We start from the raw sequence: 22,976 nt of genomic DNA, 5'->3' as shown, positions 1-22,976 counted from the left end.
ACAATTGAAACCGTTGCATATCGTCGGTTTGCTGGCAGTACCTCTACCTGCAGCTGCGGTATCCTTCGCATCTCCCCTCCCCCACCTCCTCTATAAACCAAACGCTTTGGAGTCTCTCCGGCTATCGCCACGGATTAATGCCCAAGCACGAACCAAAACCTATTTCCGACGCACAATGCGCATGTACCCATGTAGAGTGTGCAATGCTCACATTTTCAGGAGAGATTAACCAGAAAATTCTTATCCTCGACGACTTTCGAAGACCACGTCCCTGCTTGGAAATAACATTTCCTGCGCGTATACACGGCTCGAGGAAACCGCATTGGGATGAATTTCAATTGGATATTGAAAAGTTGTAATTTTGTTCGTTCGGCGGGCATTGGTCGAATTCTAGTCGCACTCCGAGTGAACAAAGAATGCATTTGGAGTATTGAGGTAAGGGTGAGGGGAGGACTCGTCAGAGAGGAAAAGTTAAGGAGAGGAGGTTTGGTATGGGGGCAGACGGGTAACTTGACGCCGGGAGTAGCGACTGTGGCGAGACTGAGAGAGTCGAGAGCGTTGGAGAGAAAGAGCGAGCGCCGAGCACCGAGTTTTTGGCTACATGCCGTGGCGGGGGAGAGGGAAAGGGAGGGGACTAGCCGAATGAACCAGTGTGCGTCAACCCGCCTCGAGACTCGGACTTGCGCGCACCGTCAAACACACCAGCCTCTATACTACCTATACACCAGACGCTAATAGAAAGTTTGATAAACATCGGCTAGAAAATGTACGTTCCTGTACCTTGCCTTCTTAACTTCTTCACTTCAATAATGGAATTTCTGCTGCTCGTAGACAGTATATATATATATATATATATATATATATATATATATATGTGCTACATAGATTGATTAACCATAGTCTTGAAAGAATTTTATCTCCGTATGTTATTAAAATAAACGAGGAATGTGTGCTTTTCTACTGATAAGAATAACGCGTCACTGTGTGGGATTTCTTTTTCATTCATATTTGTAACGCGAGCAAATTCGTCGATCATATATATTTATTTGGAATTGGAAAAACGCGCGAGAGATTTTTCAGGTAAAAAGTCGAGCTGCCTGGAAAATCTCATTTGGTACATCATTGGCACATTATTGGCATGCTTCGCTCGCTTACCACCGAGCCACGGATTACTGCCCCTCCCTCCTCCTTTGGTCCTCTACTCCATCAAAGTAGGTATACTAGAGAGTATTCGTTCCTTTACCCAAAACTACCATCTCCCCCTCTCTCTCTTTGTATCCACCACCCCCCCTCGTCACTTTGACGTAGATCATTATCGCCCCAGACACATTCCGAGATGTATCCATAGTGCAAATGTAGCACTACTACTCGGCGACCGACTCACTAACCACTCAAGCATTTTCTAACCTTCCCAAAACAGTCTCGAATTTCATAGTCGAGTTTGAGATTGAGATTTTCGACCTATTTCTCTATACAAGCTCCTATTACGCGCAAAGATATGGAGGGAAAAAATTCACGTTGTTTCAGAAATATTTATTGGCTTCTTCCTGATGCTCCGGGTGAGTTAGTCAGAGGAAAGTGGGGGGGGGGGGGTGGATAATTTGTTTGGTGCAAAGCGCACATCGAAACGCATTCGGATGAGTTTAGGCTGGAAGAACGAGGTTGGGCAAGGCGCGCAGAGCAGCAGAGGCACACTATGGACAAAAAGGGTCTATTTATCTTAGCGCGTGCGATCGCAAGGAAAGACCCCTTTCGAGAGGATATTCACGAAAGATGTCTGATTCATCAGGTTCATTCGTCAACGTCCGCCGCTTCTGTTTCTTTCATTTCTTTGAAACTGTACACGCCTCTGGTACACGGGAACGCGCACACAGACGCGCAACTTCCTCACACTGTAAACATCGACGCAAGAAACACGCAACGCATTAACGACTCCCGGCCAGATTCTATTTTCAAATATTCCCATCGAATATCACCATTCTTACCTCGACTTATTTTCGTATAAAACGCTTTTTTTCATTCCTCGGCCATTAAAGCGAGCTGTGCCTGATCTCGAAGGCAGCCAGGCACAGTGAGCAGCACCTCTCCCCCCCCCCCCCCCCTCCTCCCGCGGACTGGGCCAAACTTAGCAATTTTAATTGGCTAATTTCACATTCTAAATATCTCTGGCTATTATAGACCGCTTAAAATACTAGTTTCCGAGAAGGAATAATTTTTGCCGAGCAACTATCGACCGTTGGCGCGCGCGCTCGCCGCTTAATAATAATCGGCCGGTCGCATGTGCTCTCACAGTGATATCGCCACTTTCCTCCGTCCTCCGCAGCGACCGCACTGCAAAGTTTCCAATAGTAGATTTCCATCAGTACTTTTTGTCACGTATATGCCTCTCTCGGGCTTGAAAAATTCAGCCTCGGCTGCAATTAGGAAAATCACGGGAGAGAGAGGGGGTGAGAGAGAGAGTGAAATTTTTCTTAGATAAGACTTGGAGAGAATTAGAATGGAAAAATAAATGCTTGCTTATTTCTTCGAGCTCTCCAAGTACCTATATGAGAGAGAGAGAGAGAGAAAATAAAATGAAAAGAGAGTGCAAAGGATATTGGACAATGGATAATTTGGCTTTATATAGAAAAATTCGATCTGCGCGGCGTCGTTGAATAAGAATTAACACGCCTGATCCTCTCGACAATGAAGAGAGATGGGGAGAGAGAGAGGCGCGTGATTTTTTCTTTTCTGTGATTTGTGCAATGGAATTGGCGAAGCATCGAGTCGGCATCCTCGGTTAATTGGGATTTCGCGGGAACGTAGGAGGAAAAAAAACGTGGAGCAAAGTGAAAGAGGCGTGGGTCCCGGCACGGTATGAAGCGATAATGCGGCTCGCTTGGAGTGGGGGAGGGGGGAGGGGGCCGCTGAAACGAGTAGGATGGCCGAGTTGAGATGGGGTGGGGTGGCCTCTCTCATGTATTGACCTTGACTAGGCCCAAAACTTACCCGACAGACTCACACCCAACTATGCATACACCGATTCCTCCGTACACGAGAATTCCTCTTAAATATTTCTCATCTTACTCTTTCATTCTTCTCTTCGCGAATCCGTGTCTATTATTATTATTATCGTATTCGCTAAATTTGTCTTCGATATATATATAGTATAGTCTAATATTTGCGAGAAAGGATAATTAATAAATAAATCTTTTACATCGATATATATATAGAGAATCTTTCGAGTACAGAGTACGAAGACGAGTTGATTCGATAAAAGTAGGAGAAAATTACGCGAGTTATTTGGTAGCACGTTGTTTCGCAATTTTCATCAGCGTTAATTTTATTGATGAATAAGTGGCGAAAAAATGTTGGTGCCGGGTCAAGAGAGTGTATAATACGGGGGAGCTCATGGCGCATGACTGTGGGAGAGAAAAATGTGTATAAATGGCCCACGCATCGTGCGGCGTATGACGCGATACGTTCTCTGGAGTGTAGAAGGAAGAAAAGTGAAAAAAAGAGCGGTATAGGAGAGTGCGAGAAAGATAGAGCGGAGCACGAGGGGGAGGGGAGAGAATTGGGCTCTGCCGCACTGACCTTGACTATGCCCGAAGTTGAGGTGGGTTGAGGTGCTGCTGTCGGGCCCTCCTCTCCCTTCTCCTCCCCTCTCCTCTCCTCTCCACACCTCTCCTCTTTTCTTCTGGTCCCCCTCCCTCCTCCCTCTTCCTCCTGGCCAGCCCTGTAGTTCTGCATTCGCAGACTCCTACATCAAGGACATCACAAAAAGTACATTAGACGAAAACACGTTGCCATTATACCGTGGCGCACCGCGAGCGTTGTAGACGAAGAAAGAGAACCACTGAGAGAGGGAGAGAGAGAGAGAGAGAGAGAGAGGGAGATGGACAACTCGAAAACGCTATGTCTGCACTCCCAACCATTTTTAGGCCCACGCAACACCATGAAAAATGCCCATGGGCCCTCCAATACTAACACTCTACTAATACTACTAATGCCCACCTTCTACACTACGAAATTCTCTCCTTTTCTTTAAGCCAATAGGAGGAAACCTAGGATCTATGTAGCCTAATCGAAAAACAATAAAAATATCTAGAGCTCGCCTCTCAATACAGGTCAAATCGATTCTTCTCCTAATGTTTTCCAGTTTATTATAACCAAAATACACCTATTTAATTATTTATATATATTAAATATACCATCTCTTCGGCAAAGACCATTTATCCATCGGTGATATAATTAGGATCAGTGTTCCACACAAGCAGTGTGATGCTAAAAATGATTTATATATGAAAGGGTAGGAGATGTAGCCCGTACACGTCATTGCATGATTTTAGTTGGAAGGAAAAAATGGTAAGCTCAACGATTGGCAAGAGTTTCTGAGCTGCCTTTATTTCTGGCCCTCCCGTTGCACCTTACCCACCACCACTCACTTACTCAAGATCAAGGTCAACTCTCCAGAGATGACTGGACTCTTTAAGCAACGTACCTTTTCTTCGTTACCCACTCAATCCCTCCCCCTACCTCTTTTCTCCTTTTCTTCCTCCTCCTCCTCTGCTCCTTGTGCTACTGCTGCTGCTTCTTCGCTCATTCCTCGAATATACTATATTAAAGAGAAAACCTCCCCTCCCCCCTCCAGTCGACTGACCCTTTCCTAATGCGATATAAAAGGCTTATCTCGTCATTCTTGACACAGCAGGACCAAGGGTGAGACATTTTTTCCAACTTTAACGTTAAATAGTTTTAGGCAAAAACATAAATGTATCGGAATATATCCAGCTAAAATCCTCTTTAAACCTATTGTCGCGTGTACATATTTATGTGCTTCTAAGCATTGTATTTAAACACGTAAGACATTGCAGAAATAATGAATTATGGTTGGCGCACTCTCGCGTATCAGATATTTCAAATGGCGTCTCGTTATGAGAGAATTTAACGTCATCACTTTGTCTCTCTCTCTCTCTCTCTCTCTCTCTCCTATTGTAATTTGCGTAAGCTATCATTTCTCTATCGCTCGGAGCAAATTGCGTTGCGTGACACGTGTTTCGATACTGTAGTATTTGTAATCTGTATATTATATATATATATATTTTACATACTAACACACTGCAATGACACAATGCTAAAAGTTAATGAGCACTGAGTCATTATCGCCACGATTATCATCGTCCGCGAAAATTTAGCTAAACTCATCAAAGATTTTCTACTGCAAATAAGCTATTGTTTATAGTTTTTATTAAACATTTTATTCTTTGTATAAAAAAATTTCCAATTATTCTAAAAATGTAATATTAATAAAAAATTTGTTGGAGAAATCTCGTTGATAAATTGCTGACGATCATAGTTGTTTTCTTACATATATATATATATATAGAGGAGGCTTTATCGTTATTATTTAATAAGAGCCCCTAATGGGAAATTGACAAAGTAGCAAAGTAGTATTGGGCCTGCGCGCGAACGGTATTTGAAAAATGTTTATAATGCTCGATGGGGGTACTTTCGATATTCCGCTCTCTCACACCAATACGGACCCACTTCTCATCTACGTCGCGTGACACGCTTTAATGACTGTATATCCTAACGTGTGTGTTACCTCGAGTAAATATCATTTGTTCTACATGGCGATCATTGCCTGCAAATTACATGGCCCAGATATCGCCTAATAGAAAGTAATCGATCAGTAAATAGAGAGAGCCAACTTTGTCCAGCCTCGCTGCGTTCTACGATCTAAACGGACAATTACAAACTTATTATTAAAATCGTATACTTGGTATATACCGGGAGTCTCTCTTCGAACCGAGGATAATTTCACATTTTCGATAAATTCATTTATTTAAAACTATTCGACTCTAACCTTGATCGTCTTTAGTTCATTTTTCCTAAATTCACAGTGCAATTGAACTTTGTGTACCGTCATTCGAGATGGAGTCGATGATTCGCGTGTGAGAGATTTTCCGAGAAAATGCATTATTATTATAATCGTACGTATATTAAGTCCTTGAGAAAGGACGCTCTTCGTATATATTGTATGAATTTTAATAAGAATTTGATACGGCAGATTGAATCACTGCGTTCACGGAACTTGTTGTACCAAAAGTCAATTGCAGGCGAGACTGCCCAATATCAGAGTCTGCCTGCTGCGCCGAAACTTTCAAGTATATTTTTATATATTCAAGGACGCACACGCGGTGCTCGTTTATTGCTGTAGGTTAGGTGAAAACATTAATTATTCCGTATAGGAAAAGTAGAATTGACGATTGAAACGAGAGAGTCGTAAAGAAGGAGCGCGATGAATTCAATTCGGGATTGCACGAGTTTGGCATAAAGGTGCGGAATATTGACGAAACGCGTGTGGCATTTCTCTGGTCATTTACCTACCGACAGTTGTGTTCTCATTATACTATATGTACATATAGAAATAACAGTGCAAGAGAGAGTGGCAGAATTAAATTATATAAATTTCAATCGTTACCAATTGACTAAAAAAATACAGAAACTCTGCGCGAATTATTCTGATGGTGTCGAATAAAATTTGATAAACTATTTCATTTTATCGATCAACAGCGCACGGGTCACGGGGTAGCAGAGGGTTAAAAGGTACGCGTCAGCCAGTAAAACGAGTCTTGGCTTGACATAGGTTTCTAGTTGGTAGTTGATGGTGTAGGTGCGCGCGAAACACGACTTTCCCCAAAGCTAAGCAAGAGTTGAACTAGATGAAAATCTAAGAATAAAGCGCTGTTTCTTGGAACAGTCGCCTTCGATGAGAATAAAGTAATTTAATTGTATAGCCGGGGAATAGTGTACACACACACATATATATATATATATATATTAATTTTGCTTTTACTAATCGTTCCATAATGCGCAAAAGATTCGAGGAACCGAGAAAGGTAGAATTGTTGATATTTGGCCATTTAATTGAATAGTGTAGGTTATAAATTGAAGGCCTGCTGGTATGTAAATGGTAGCGAGGCACGCGCACGATTATCCAATAGCGACGGCTATCCAGCTGCTATTATTGCTCGGGCCTTAGAGGGGAGGGAGTTTACAAGTTTGGTATATTTAAGTAAAGGAAAATATGCAAGGGGCGGCAAAGTGCGCGTGTCTGCAAAAGGGCTCGATTCGCAGGCACGCGCCGCAACTACGATAAACCGTAGTCTTGGGACCAAAATCAACGGTGAATTCCTTTGATCGGAAGCACCAACGTTTTTCTTTAATAAAACCGCGCGAATAGCATTGAATAGACGCGGTACACGGCTCTGTAGCTCGAGAATATTCCTGGCACGTACCATGCAGGAGTGGCAATATTATCATTAGCCTCGCGGTATTCCACAGATTCTCGAGAGATTCGGCTGTAAAGTTAAGGCGAAAAATATGAGAAATACAGAAGGAACGGAACCTTGTGTATTTCATCGATTCGATGGCATTGCGTATAAATTAAGAGACATAAGATAAAACTTTTTACTGGTCACTTTCAATCGAGACGTATATTTTAATAATAATAAAAAATGTGTATAAATAAATGGTTCATCTTGATCAGTAATAAAAGAGAATTAAATCAGAGACATACATATAGAAATAATAAAAATAGATTCGTTATATCGTTCGTTCCCCCCGATTAAAGCATACTATATATACGCGCGTAATAAGACTAATATAGGCAAGAGAATAGAGAGAAACCTGATTGAAATAGGTGAGGTAATGTGGCTGCTTTACGCTTTAGCACAATCGAATTAAGTTTAACGATCGTCTCGTGAAGTTTTACAAGGCAGCTGAGAGGGGTATTAACAGGCTCATCTTGGTAAAACAATTTGGCTGCAGCGCAGGCAGCCAGTGTGCAAGATTATTATTGGGCCTTTATGCTACCTTCCCCATTCTAATTACGTGCCGGCGTGTTTGGCCGAGGAGGAAATCGGTACTCCAGGCTTTGCTTAAATCCACACACCGGATTACCTTGTATTTGTGCTTTACACGTTCAAGCATACGCCTGTGTGTGCGTGTGCGTGCACTGGCTCGCCGGATCCTTGCAAAAATGCCTGCAGCAGCTATTATGCCAAGTGTCCTCCCCCCTCGGATTAGTTGTTTTCTCGCTCTTTCCATCGCATATGCATATATATATATATATATATATATAGGCTTCTTTCGCACACTACCTTCGACACTCGACCAAAACAAATTTATTTCTCATTTTTCCACCTCGACCCTGAAAACTCAAAACTCTCCAATTCCCCTGCGACTCTTATATCGGTACCTATATACACCGCACCGAGATGATTCAGCCACTCGGAGAATCCTCGCATGCAAAGTCAGGCATCCTATTCTTATACGTATATACTATAGGGTGGGGGGAGGGGGTATGTATCAATAGCTCGACTGCTGTGCTGCCGCTGTCAATCAGATGCAGTGAAATTGATTTGTATTGTATCCTGTGCAGAGAGATAGAAATGAAAGGAGAACGACTGGCTGGTAGTGATAACTGACTCGTGAATGCAGTGAATGATCAATATTGGCTAATGGAAAATTGAGAGAAAGGGGGATAAAAGGGCTGGAGGAGGGAGGAGGGGGAATTATTAAAATATATAGCGAGAAAAAGTTCAACTAATTATTCATTTTAACAGAAGAGATGAAATATCTGAGTTTTCACTGCTCGACGCGACTATTATTGGTACAGTGGTTCATTCTATCGATCATTTCCTCCTGGTAAATATTTTATTCCCGTATAGAAAAATTCATAAAAAGGGCAAATGCTGAATTATCGGCAAAATATTCCGTATATATCGTACGATACTCGGAGGTAATCCACCAATCCAGTTGTCCTTAATAAAACGCGATCGACTGAATCTAATTGGCGTTTATGATGATATTCGCTCAAGGTTAACGTTTTAATTCTTCCAGCGACTGTACGTATGTGTACGTGTGGCGAAGATTCCATTTTTTTCTTTGGTATAACGAAGGAATAATAGGGTGTGGTATACGGGGAAGTCGGATCGAGGTTTCTTCTACCTGCGGATACTTCGGGCGCCATGGGTTTTTAGGTCATGCGCGCACAACCTGGACTGAGATTTTCGAAAGGTGATCTCCCCGCGTATATCGAGTTCCCACCTCTTTTCTATTTCAAAGATCGATACGGTAATTAAGTAATTCTATATATATATCGCTCATCCAGTATAATTTTATTCGAACCTCGCCGTTCTCTTATCGTGTACCGCTAGGGAGGATTATAAAGATGAATTTGCAAAACTATAAATAAAATGGGCGATAAATCCTTCTTTCGCAATTTTACATAGCCCCTGTAAAAGTCTATATCTATATGTATATATATACACTGGAAACATCTGGTGGGTATACTCTATACATTTCGAGGTAACGAGCGTCGTAATCGGTGCTTGAAAATAATAATATAAGTATAGGTATAGCTCTGGAATAATCGAGTGTGTGCAGTATATGCTCTGTGTCAACGAACACCAGTAGTTTAGTGAAACACCTTGCAGAAGGCACAATGGATGCACGAAAAGGCTGAATTTCTTAGAAAATGAGCAAGTGAAGCACCACGCGTGAGTATCCTCGATGACTGTAGGAAATTATCAGGATTTCAAGACTCGAAGAAGAAGAAGAAGAAGAAGAAGAAGAATCAGGTGTTGTCCGGGAAGCCATCTGCTCGTATATCAGAGGGCTCGGAGCAACCGTTAGTGCAGGGGATGCGCCTCGTTTGCCACTCAATACCAGCATAAACTGCGACTTGTATCACGCGTTTGATTCGAGCCAATGACGAAGAGCAATGAGCCGTTACATCGGTCAGTATTTCGATAAGTACGTTCATCCATTTCCTGGAAAAGTGACGCGTGCCAAGGAATAATAAGACGCTGAGGAGTGACTGCTTTACGCAGGTGCAGATCCTCGCTCGATCATTACTTTTCTTATAATTTCATCATTCCTCGGAATTTTCTCGAAAAGCCAATTAAAAATTTCGAGTGCTTTCAACCGATGCAGAAACTTTAGCATTTTCTCAAAGTGTGGCTATTAATCCGAGCTGCGATTCTGAATTAGTATGGTGCTGCAGCTGCAGCCCTACTGCGACCGTGCACCTGCACTAACACGACACGAGTTCTTCTAAGAACGACCACTATATATGTGTGTATATATAGTAATGGGAGAAAGAAGAAGCATTTCGCATTTGCTAAATTTGACGTTAACCTGAATTTCCGGCCAACGATCATCATCGTTGCAACTGAGGAAAAAGTGGTACAGTTGTGTGTCTCTTATGCGCATCTCTGTATAGATTAAGGAAACTGGGTTCTCTCGTTGCATTTTATAGCTCGGCTAGAATAGATCTAGATCATTAAAATGGAACGACAGTCATTTTCTAAAGTTATGAAAAAAGCTATAGAATTTTCTTCTCTGCTCGTGCATAATAAAGATCCTCCCCTTTGCTTCTTTATTAAACTCGTTACAGAGTAATACAGATAGCTGAAGTACCGACAGTGGGTAAAGCAGATTTCAGTGTTACTCGTGATCACTAAAAGTTGCGTGAGTGTGGTTATGGACCGAGATATGGAGGAAGAAATATAAGGCGCATGTGTATATAAAGGTCTTTCACACTTTATCCAACTGGGATAACGTCCTACTCTTATCGACGTAGGATCGATGGTACAGTAGGAAATATCTAATCTAGTTTCTTTCATGTTTTTCCTCTGTCAAATGCTGTAACAGTATGAGTAAAACCTGCTACAAATACGTAATAATATTTATTACTTTTAAAGAATCTAATTAACTCGAGTGCCGTGTGATATATGACGTAAAGTAACGTTTACAATTACAGACACATGAGAAGGAGAAAGGAGTGTGTTCGAAAAGAGAGCTTTGTTCATATTTCATTATCAGAGCTCGTAGTCCTTGACCAAATGCATAAGAAATTACTAAAAATTAATTTTAAAATTACTGAAAAATCAAGAAAAATGAATAAGGGGTGTCTGAATAATTTTTCTCAAATTTCCACCGTGCAAACACGATTTAACTCATGGAACGAATAATTCTAAAACCTCTCCTCGTATCGTATCATTTTCTTCTTCCCAAGACTCTCGCCAGAAATGTACAAAACGCGTATAAGAGCGAATTTTCGATATTTTCGTGTCGCGCGTTTCTTGCGCGACTGTTTGGAGGATGAATAAGGGAATCGTTGGATATTTAAAAGAATTTCTCGCGGTGATCAGATTGGGGGAAGTTTCGAGGATGTTGTGTTATTACATTAGTGCGGATGAGAAAATGCACGGGGAGGGAGAGGCTGTGTGTGGATGATGAAGGAAAACTACGAGGAGTCGGACTGACAATTGGCTGGCAGAAGTTTCGGTGTGGCTGGCGTCGTTTTATTTATAGCGGAGGAGGTCGCCGTGCGTTCCAAATGCTCAGCTCGCTCGGCGAGCTCGCCGAGTGCCACAACTCCGCTCAGTACCAACCAGCTCGTCCCGGTCCAGTTTTCACGGATCCGCGTTCACAACCTCTCTCCGAGCTTTTCCCCGTGGAAACCCCAAGAAAAGGAGAGAGAGAGAGAGACAGAGAGAGGGGGGGGGGAGAGAGGGTTACAATAATCTCCCTAAATCACTCGCTGAATTTTCCAAGAGAATCGTCCGCGGTTAAACGCGCTGAACAACGTTAAATCGACCGATCGCTCGGTGAAAAACCTCGGCACACGTGTATTCTTTGCTCTTCGTGCATGTATATATGTATATTCCTGTTGCTTCCCCGTATCCTCTTGGAATTCGGATAAACAATTATTACGTTTCCCCTTCGCACGAGCTCTGCCCAATTTATAGACGCGCTCCGCGCCATCTTGGAGATTTCACTGTGTAGGGAACACGTGACACTTCTCCCAATTAAATTCCAAGAGTTTCCTTCTTAAACAAATTACGTCAGATTTAATTTCGTGCCAGGGTCTACTTGGAAATGTCAGCTGGTATAAATTATCGAAGAATTTTGCTGGTCGCTTCGATGCAGAAGCGAATGATTGGCGCGAAGTGTAATTGAAAATAGTCATTGGTTGGGGGAGGGGAGGGATAGGGGATTCGGTGAAACGTACGTGGTTCCAAGGTCAGGGTTAAATATTCACGCGCCCTAAGTACACATTTGTCCCAGTACACTCGGGAGCTTCGGCATTCGTCCAAAGATCAAACGATACAGGGAGAGAGAGAGAGAGAGAGAGGGGGGGGGGGGGGGAGGAGGAAGAAAAAGGTTGGATTAAAAGTTAAGCCTAGCACCGGAGCATTTATCGCGGAGGTTTGTGAAAATAGTTGGCAAGATTGAACAGTGGCAGACGAGAAGAGTACTTTATTATTGGACAAATGTTGAGTTTATCGATCGTGGGCCAAGGAGGTTACGAAAATTGCGAGTGACCGGTGTGTCTTGGCATTGAATATAGTGTTCTCCGCAGGAAAGTGTGAAGGAAATAATTAAGTGAGAACCTATATAGAGTCGTGCGTGTGTGTGTGTGTGTGTGTACAGGCGCGCGGGGGTGATAAATGCGGCAGACAGCCAGGACTCGAAGCTCGGCGTGCCGGAAGTCGATGGACTCGCGAAGCTGACGAAAACTCATTAACTGGATGCTCGAAATCAATCGGACCCTGCTTTCTTTTCTCTCCTCTTGTCTGATCCAATCCGTTGGTCGCTCTTCAACATTCACCGAGCTTCTCCTCCGCCTCCTCCTCCTCCCACGTTTCTCTCATTTTCATCGAATCGGAAGTTTGCAGACAGGAAATGGCGCACCACATGAAACGTCCAATGAAGCGGGATCACTATAGACCCTTCGGTAGAAGAAAGGTATACCTCATCTTCGCTAATATTCCATAGAATATCCTCCAATCTTTTTATTTGATTTTTTCGCCATTTTTATCAATCAGAGTTTTATGGACGATAAAGCTGAATAAGCGTTCTTAACTCGATCTCGGAGAGTTTACGTTTATGGCTCTGCCACCAGGTGGGTCGGCCATTTTACTGGAATCAACGAAAGATTAGACAGCTATATTTGGAGTAATTGAATATAAAACTTTATCTCGTGGACGAGACGTGAGAATTTTTTTAATAATAAAAATCACGTAGTCCTGGCCAAAAGAAAAAATCATCAACGACGCGGCCGCTGTGATGATCTATTTTTAACATCGACGTTAAAGTGACACGTTATTAATACTATATTTACGCTAAAATAGCAGCGTCGTCCTTCGAAGACAGAAATTCATCGTGGTCATCAGGATGGATTAGGAAACCGTTTTCTTGACCGAGAAGCATTTAAATTTTACCAGATATTTATCGAGGTCTCCTTGGGTTCCGCTCGAAATTCCTTAACGATAATTACAAATAAGCTTATGTGTTTGCCTCTGCCGTGACTGAGTTTGCTCTGTAATCACGCGCCTGTTCACCAGTGAATATAGCAACTACTGGCAATAGGAAAACTCGATCTGCTTGCCATTGCAGCATCGTCGTCGAAATCTGTGCACATATATATATATACATTCAGCAAGGCTCTGTAATAAGAAAAATCGAAAAAAAAGGCAATAGAATAAAAATGCAAGAAAATGTGGAAAAATTCGAAGAATGTAATAAGCTTGAAATTTATTTTTGCTTTTGACCCCACGTGATCGAGAAAGGAAGTGCTCGAGAAGAATTACGTATATATATATATATATATATATATCACCGCAGAGGCCTGCATTTGCGTAAACGTATTAACAGCTGTCAGACTATGTGGCAGAGGCTCGTTCCAAATGCACGCGCCGAGTACCAAGTACCTACACACTCTCCTCGAGAGACTCTCTTGGACAAACCCGAACTGGATAAACTCGTTGAAAATTCATTATCGCCGAAGGTTTCTCCAACTATGAGCATGTACATATATATATATATATATATATGTGTGTGTGTGTGTGAAAGGTGCAGCAGAGCGTATTTGCATGCACCAGACAAACACACTCCACACCCTTATCCATGTCAATTGTAATCCAAAGCCAGCAGTTTATGAAATTTATCGACTAACCCACTTTTTGGTAATATCGCTAATCGTCCAAAGGACTTAGACACGCGGACCAAAACTAGCAAGAAAATGAAGGGACGAAGGCGTTTGACACTCGATACGTTAGGAAAGAGAAGAATGTTTGCAAACTCCATTTATTTTCTTCTCTCGATAAAACATTCCATGGCACAGCCACAACTAGTCCAGTTTCCCTTACTTTCGACTAAACAATACTATGGAGAGTTAGAGGAGAAAGGGGTCAGGGCTATTTCGGTCGACTAACTGGGAGATATCGTTATCCATTCCACTATGAGAACCCTCTAAAAACATCAGCTGACAGTTTTATAGGTTGATAGCGAAAGAAGGTGGAAGCTAGAATATAAAAGGGGTTGCGATGCGATTGCTGTGGTAGGGGATGATGGCTTGACGAAAATAACCTTTGCACTGCATGCTCGATATCGACGATACATATAACAGGTGAATCGCCCTGGAACAATATCAATTATACTCCACAGTCTGAGCATAGAATAATAAAAAAAACCCTACGTTCTCTAGTTCCTCCGTCAATTAACAGTACTTATCAACAAAAATTAATTTTGCTCTTATAAAAGAATCAAGATAAATATTCTGGTACTCGTTTCGAAAAATTTATTTCATACAGTAATGTGGGTAGGAAGAATCAATCCGAGGACCAAGATTCGTTAGCTCTGGTGTACGAGACGAACTATCTATATAAATCGAGTGTCTGTGCCTAGGGGTTGGGGAAGGGGGAGGGGGTAAGATCCCCAGTGGATAAGGAAGGGAAGTGATCTACCAACACACTGCACTGGCAGTACAGTACAAGGGTCTCGAGAAAGAAGAGCGAGAGAGAGAGAGAGAGGAATCGCGGTGTGTGCGCTCGGTGGTTCGATACGTAGTCCGAGTTTCTGAATCGAGGAGTGCAGAGTGGTGGGGGAAGGTGGCCGTAGTATGGGAATGGAGCAGCGGGGCAAACGATCGGTCTCCTAGGCGCGCGACGAGGGTTCATAGGACACGTTGCTGTCGGAGAGAGTGCACTGGCCTAGCCGGCCAGTGGACCTCGAGGAAAGTGGCAAAAGTACGGCGAGCAGCGTTGAACCGCACGAAGGCGAACGGCCAATGTTGGTTGGCTCGGGGGTGGCCTCGGATCGATATAGTCCAAGGGGGTGGTGTCGTCGAGGCGCCTTCGGAACCGCCACCACGCGGCCAATTCGCCCACTAACGGCCCCGTTCTCGCGGTTCTCGCTCTCTACTATCTCGACCAACCAGTCACTCGTCTTCGAAAACCGATAACACGCTCTTTTCTCCAGAAAAAATGCAATAATATTATTATTATTATTATAGAGAGAGAGAGAGAGAGAGATGCAATTTTCGCGTTTCTCTACATATATCCCTGTTGACAATACTTTTCCTGCCAAGAAAAACCTTGCATTCCTTCCTCGCTAAGGACTAACTCTGGGAACGTGGTTGGTCGCTACACTAGCGCCACGAGGTGTTACCAGAGAGGGATATTTTTCACCCCCCACCATCAAGCTCTTTCCACGTATCCTGTAGTGGGAATGGGAGGCATCGTGCGGATGGCAAAGTACCCCTTTCTGGCAACGCTTGCGCCACGTACAGTCTCTCTTCTCAGTCAGCGTCGGTGAGTCAAGCGAGTGACACTCGGTTGGCTCTTGCACACTCTCTTCAGGGTTGACCGTTCTGTTCCTATTCGATATACGCGCAGGGAACGCCAAGTTTCTCGCCAACTACACGTTTTTCTTCCGTCAGAGTCTAAGAAAGAATTTACTTATCGGCTTTCCGGGTCGACATTGTCGCAAAAGTGTCCCGTTTCGGCAGGAAAATACGAGGAACGCGTTACGCGTTGACGAAGATCCTGTGGAAGGATCCGTATTACGCTGAGCGAGTGGCTGAATTCGGCAACTGTGTATCTGGCACTCGGGGTAATTCGGGATCGTGTGATATATATATACACATATATGTTTTCTATAGAGAAGAGCGGTGGGGCTCCTGTGAAATTTTCATACCATCTACGCCGGCATGTTTGTTTCTCGTTATCCAGCGAAACCTTCTGAGCGATCGTCGTGTTCCTCGAGAACGATTCTAACTGCAAAACGTCGTCCCCTTCTCTCACGCACTTTTCTCGTTTCTTCCACTTTTTTTCCTTGTGTCAAAGAGATCAATGCTACGCTCTAGCGTGAATGTCAATGAACGGAAGGGGGCAGTGTGCTCTACCAATATACACGTTATAGAATTTCATAGACTCCGAGCTAAATTCTACCGGACTATTGTGCAAAGGAGACTCGCTGCATGTGGAATATAAAATTGCGATATTCCCCGAAATCGAAGAGTTTTTTCAAGCAATAATCGTGAATCATCCTTGGATCAATTGGAGAGTGGTTAAATTGAAAGAGAGCAAAGTTTTTATTAGTTTTGGGCCGGTGTGTGCTTAAAGAGGAGATATTTTTACGCGATCCACATTGGATGTTGAAGTATTAATGCCGGGACGTTTGATCGAATTTCCGAGCGTTTCATTCGTACTATATTTTTTGGCCGTTACGAAGTTTGTACGAGTTAATCGATTTGGAGGTTTCGTTAGGAGATGGGGGCACGCGGTCGTGCCTATTTTACGGGTCACCGAACTCTCCAACGGATGAGTCGACTTTAGTCGCTGGCCGAACTCTTTCCTGCAGGCTAGACGGATGATAATAATAATAGTGGCCGATAGAGAGAGAGAGAGAGGGGGGGGGGGGGAGAAATTCGCGAATGTTTGACCGGTCGTTTTATCGAACGTATATACAGCATCTATACGTATATAGCTGTGTTTTAATTGAAATTTTAGGGACGCGGTGTACGCGCGTGAGGATTATGAGCCAAGTGGATGATTTTAGGAGGATCAATGGGGAATTTGATTAGTCGGAGTCGCATTTGTTGACCATGACTGCAGCCTGCGGTGGCCCAAGTTCAACTTTGTCGTACGCGGTGTAACCTGCGCCTGTAATAGTAGTATAATTGCATTACATCCACATGGTTGGCATTCGATATTGCGTGTATGGGAGTGTGGCACACATATACAACGCGTTTAATGGATGCCGAAGCACGCTAACTGGGTCGTTTTGCAGAGCGTAGCTATGAACCGCGCGCGGCTGGAAATTTTGCAAATTGAAAACTTGCGAGTCTACGAAATCCGAGGAGTGGTTGTGTCGGTGAGAAGGCATTGAAATCACCGGACCTAAATATCATCCCCCCTCCCCTAAAATTCATTCGCGCCTGTAATCCCTGCGCGACTCAAAACGAGGAGCGAGCCGAGCAGGATCCTAATGATCGAAGAAGATTTTCTTCCTTCGAAATATTCTCCTGTTCCCTCCAGAGAAGAAACGATGAAATTTCGGTTGGAACAAAATCAATCTTCATCGTTTCGCGTTATATTCTATACGATACTCGAGAGTAGTGCAAGTTTAGAGGCTCCGTGGAAAACTGTAAAGAAGAACATAAGAGCGCACATCTGGTAGATAATAGCCAGTAAGTTTTTGATTACTCCCCGTGGAATCGAATCGCTATCTCGAAAGTTGTGCCTGCCAACTAAACTCGTAGGTTTGTATAGATATATCGATGTCGCTGTGACCCATTTTCATGGTAGTCGGTCATTACAGGCCCATTTACAACATTGCCTCGTATTCTCGCAAGTTTTCGTTTCATTCTGAAATTTCATCATTGATCTTGGCTGCGAGATAGTAAAAGGGTGTAATAATAGGGTCACGAGGTCGCAGCTTTTTGCGCGTTGCAATAAAATGATCGTTTACTCGAACCATTGCATTTTCCGCAAGGCGCTTTACCGGCGTGGATAATGGAATCGTTGCTTGTTTGCGCCGCAAGTTAATTAATTATCCAAGTAGAAAGATCGGGGGAGAGGGGGCTGTTGCGCGACGACGTGTTTAAGCGTAACTGCCTCCTACTTTAATCCAATTCCCACTTTTTTCCTCCTCCTCGTCCTAAGAGACATTGCGTGGTCTCGCGCGCGTCGAGAATATCATGTCGCGCGGCAAGATCAATCGTCAAATATCCAAAGTGTTTTATGCTTCGCTCGCGATGTCCATGCTTCTAGACGGATTACGCTCGACGTACTATATATATATATATATATATATTCTATATCTATATCATCCAGCGTGCGATCGATATTTAAATTTTCTTTATTACGATCCAAGAATAAACTCGTGACTCTTATAAAGATATATATATATATATATTGTATTGAAAACAAAGGATGGTATGAAGGTTTCATTGTTATGGGAGTAGAGTCGATTGTTCGTTAATAAAGATGAAAAAATATAGCGAAAGAAGACGAATGCTGTGAGTCGGACTGTTTGGCAAAGGCTGGGTGCGTGAGGGAGAAGATGAGGATGCGTAGTGGGTGGCGGAAGAGGTGGTCCGGAATGAACGGAACGGAGGTAGTGGATGCGCAGCAGGAGGCAGCAGCCGTTGATTCGCTTTCCCCCTGAGTTTTTGGATGGCTTGCAAAAGGAAGCGCAAAAAGTCGGGGAGACTCGCACCAAGGTCACCGCCGTCGCCGTCGCCGCCGACCAGCGTTATGGCCTAGTTGTGTGCAGTTTTTTTTATCGCAGGCCAATCTCTCGACTAGGAGAAAATCGGTTGAGAGAAAAGTGGAAAGATGCGGTAACGCTAGATTGTCGAGATTGCCGGGCCCGCCCGATCGGCGTACGAGGAATTGGAGCTTGTGCGGGGACCGGAAGTTGTTCGCAGAGTCAGCCATAGCGCGCAGGAACCGCAGGAAGGCCCTTAAGGCGCCCGGCGCTGGCGGCTCTCTCGGCGATGATCGGATACAATCAACACAATTCTGGCTACAACAAGCTTTTCACTCAGGTACCCCTCCCCCCTCCTACCTCAGCCACACTCTCTTCTGCAAAATGAACACAATTTTTCTACCGCCTTTCACTCGACCGACAAGAGTAACGACTATTGTCTTAGTCCGTTGCTTCGTCAAGGTGCTCTCACCTCTTTTCTCCGTTCCACGTGTGTCAGAGAATTAGTTGGTTTGCATTGGAATCTCAGTCTTGTCGGGGAGAGAGAGAGTGAGAGGGAGGGAGATAGAGGACTTTGGAAGGTATATAACGATACTATATAGAAATACAGATGCGAAGGGGCCGTTGGCATGGCTACTACGACCCTCCGACCATGCGAATTCCTCCCGTGACGAAAAAAAGCAGAGAAAACGCATCGTTTACTCCCCGAAAATCCCTCGTCTTTTCTTTCCTTCATTCACGAATAATCTTGATTTTCTCTGTAAACCGAGGAGATTAAGTCGTTGTAACGTATCGAGTCTAGCGTATTCTTCCAGCACGCTATATAGAGTCTTAAAACTGTATACCAAATTGTCCTCTCGCGATAAAATCAAACGACACACCTGTATACTGTGTAATAATAACATTTGTGAGTCTCTGGGTATAATTTGCACGTACAGAGAAATATTATGATGAGATGAACTGACTATTCTCAAAGGTCCCCGTGCAAATGATGATGGCTGACCTTGATTTAAATATACCTATACGTGGAAGGATCGTATATACTATAAGGAACCTATCGATCTCCCACGTGTCAATTAAGCTCGCACTTCTGGCTGGAAGCATGCGCTTAATTGGATCCGAGGCGTTAATTAGCTCACCCCTATACGCTGCAGCATGCTTATTGATCCTCCAATCGGAGAACGATCGATCATCCTTCGACGGTAGTTTATACACGTACAGGTTTTTCAGCCTAACGTTCCACATGTTTTTTAGGCCTTTTTCATCATTTTTGAAAGTAGGAAAAAAATTCTTTTAATAAAAAGTGGCCAGCGTCGAGCTTTGAATAAAATGTAAAATTAAAAAGATGTAAACTCTTTAAATAAATAAACATTATTGTTAAATTGAACTTTTTTAAATGGATCCAGCCATTTTTATTACATATTTTTGAAAGCACGTCGTCTCAAGAGTTTTGCAACAAAAGGATGTTTTGATTTATCATTTTATTAAATCATTTATACCGTGGGAGATATTTTCATTTGAAAATTCACGTTGATGAAACGAACATGTATGCGCGTGACCGGTAAACACGAGTGAGTTAACCGTGGCCAATCTAAAAAGAGAAGGAACGATTCCCTCAAGATCCTTTTTTACATAAGATAAAGAATTCTGTTTAAAAGATCTCATGGTAATCGTGAAGCCTCGTTGAAAAAGAAAAGAAAAATTCCCAGTTTGTTCCAATCAAACTTTATTCAGGAAAATGATGCTAATAATTTCTTATTCAAAGTATTTTTTATTTCTAAAATTATTAAAGTGCCTGTATATCGACCTTTTGTCTAGTTGACTATTTGAAGCTGAAATTTTGATATAAAATCTTGGAGCACCGTCGTACTGGCAACACGAGTTAACGCACATCGTTCGTACGCGTTTGACCAGATGAAATTTATGCAGATTTTACTCTAGGAAAATTGGTTAATTAGTAGCTACCACCTTCGTACGTATATATATATATATATATATATATATATATACATACATACACGTGGCACAGTGGGGTTGGGTTAATTTAAAATAAAATGAAAAAATCACGATAGCGTTTGTTGTTTAGTCTCCCAATAACGACGAAGATTCTCGTATATCAGCATGGACGAATCCAAGCCGATACGACCAATTAAACGTAAATGGGAATTAATTAGTCGTCGATTGGCCATAGCTTTCAATCTTTCCCCAGGGATCTCTTTACTTTATTCCAATAGGATTCATCTAGCCTATAGCTTCCTCTAATATATATATTTATATATAGACAAAAGTTTCACACTTCTCCACAAAGTAATCCCTTTCGCAGTTCTCACAATTTTTGCAAACCATTTGGAAGAATTTTTACCAATCTTGCATAATCGGCACAAAATGGAAAAGTATATGTTTCGCTCAGCCGCGTTTGAGAGTACTGTTTGAAACGAAGCTATATATAATCGCAATGTTGGAACTTGAATTTAATTTGGATATAGCGGGGAAGAATAGGAGGGGAGTTTTGTGGAGGCTTACGAGGAGCCTGTGTAATAATAATTGTTCATCTTTGATGTTTCAGGGTTCGGCGGACTCGAACTACTCGCAGCCGAGCTCGGATCTTTCGCTGGATGAGGAGAAGGAAAGCTTGCGACGCGAGAAGGAGAAGCAGGCCCTCAATCAGCTTGAAAAAGCCAGGGTGAGTCATTGATCCTGCTCGGTGCTCGCTAGTGTGTCAGTGTGCGTCCGTTGGACACGATCCACCCCCGACCACAGCCGAAGCCTGCCCTCTCAGCTAGCCAAACTACCACTAGCACACACGCTCTACCAGGCCAGCTTCGATTTTCGTCCACTTAGACCTCTTGTCTCCTAAATATTTTAACATCGCCGCCACGCTTTTCCCCGTCCCTCTCCTCATTTTTCAAGCTTGCAAAATCTATCGACTCGCTGAATTTACAAAAAGTATATTTATGAGATTGTGGAAGAAAAACTTGGCGGATCGATTCCGTTCGATTGACGTTAAAAATCCCCTCTTCGGGATATGTCGGTGTAGCTTTGAATTCTGATGAAAGGAATAAAGAAAAATAAAAGACAAACGCTTTAATAGAAAAATTGATTTGCGCGATGACGTACGTAGAAAAATAATGGAAGGGCTTCTACTACTACTACAGCACTATAGAGCGTGCCAAGTAGGGCGAGCCATTAAATTCCACGCTGTTGTAATCGGTTTTTGCTCGGCGCTTCTTCTTTTATTTATTATTCGAAAATTCTGAGGAATAGACTCACCACGCAAACTAGTCTATAGAACCGAGTATATTAATAGTTGTCAGGTTTCTTCGCGTTTGTCCGCACCTTCTGGACTTTTCATCAACAAAACTCTACGCACTATATACATATGTATGCCTGCTAACTAAGCTTTTAGCGGTTTCAAATTAATCGACTGCTGCCTGGTCACTGTCACTAGCATACATATATATATGTGTGTGTGTGTGTATCGATCCAACGTGACTGCGCATTGTCACTATAATAAATGTCGTTAGCAACAGAAACATCTGTCATTTGAATGAGGACAATCGAGTGAACGAAGAAGAGAGTGTTTGTGTAAGGTATAATTTCGAGTATACCGATAAATGAAGATTATTTGTCAAATTGGCTGATTTCGTTGCTAATCTCAAATTTTATTGTTATTTTTCCGACATTCTTTGGTGTTTTAACAAATAGTTTGTCATTCCGATCGAAAGAACAACCAGGGGAATGTTTCGTGCAAGCGATGCTCTATTCGCAAAAGTGAACAGTTTCAACTCGAGTCTCGACAGAATTATCCTAAATTTCAGGATTTATCGACCAACCTTTTAGATTTCCGGACAACGTCAATTTGTCGCAATTGTATGTATATGGTGTAAGCCGATCCACGCTTATCATCGTAAATATATTGCTTGGGTTGGTTCAGCAGTGAGGCAGAAGTATCGATTGACCTTGAAGGGGCATGTGTGATAATAAATAAAAGAAGAAAGGAAGGATGTCTCGAAGGGAAAAGAGAAAGCTCGGAAATATCCCTTTTTCTTCCTCTTTTCTTCCTCGCCATAACTAATTTCCAAGAAGCAGCTGAAGCAGAAACTTCCCCTTTTATCTCTGCCGTCTCTTTCCCTCTCAATACATATATATGCTACTATAAATAAATTATTGTTACAGAAGAGTGAGAATATATGCTGATAAAAATGTATATAATTTGCAGACAAAACCGGTAGCGTTCGCGGTTAGAACCAACGTGAGCTACGATGGGTCCGTGGACGACGACTCGCCGGTTCATGGATCGGCGGTCAGTTTCAACGTTCGGGACTTTCTGCACATTAAGGTGAGACTCTACGTGCAATTATATAATTATGAATAAATATCAAGGTGGTAAGACGCACACAGCAGACTATCCATGTATATGTAGT

The 22,976-nt window shown here is 42.8% G+C and overlaps 1 protein-coding gene across 3 annotated transcripts in view; it reads left to right on the top strand.

The window, feature by feature from the left end:
• Ca-beta (Ca2+-channel-protein-beta-subunit) overlaps positions 1–22,976 on the top strand; it is a 60,116-nt gene that overhangs the window by 26,981 nt on the left and 10,159 nt on the right. For 2 of the 3 annotated variants that reach the window (XM_066733246.1, XM_066733245.1), the window contains exons 5-6: positions 21,119–21,235; positions 22,772–22,891. In XM_066733246.1, the coding sequence (XP_066589343.1) occupies positions 21,119–21,235; positions 22,772–22,891 (237 nt within the window). Of the gene's footprint in view, positions 1–15,707; positions 15,952–18,343; positions 18,893–21,118; positions 21,236–22,771; positions 22,892–22,976 lie in introns of those variants that run through there. The other variant, XM_066733247.1, reaches the window with a different exon arrangement.

The sequence above is a fragment of the Prorops nasuta genome, unplaced genomic scaffold (genome assembly GCF_024137725.1).
Source record: "Prorops nasuta isolate Cenicafe-Biocafe unplaced genomic scaffold, Cenicafe_Pnas_1.2 PNAS00010, whole genome shotgun sequence".
Lineage (NCBI taxonomy): Eukaryota > Metazoa > Arthropoda > Insecta > Hymenoptera > Bethylidae > Prorops > Prorops nasuta.
Note: the sequence above shows the minus strand (reverse complement) of the source record. Positions and strands in the feature narration are given on the sequence as shown.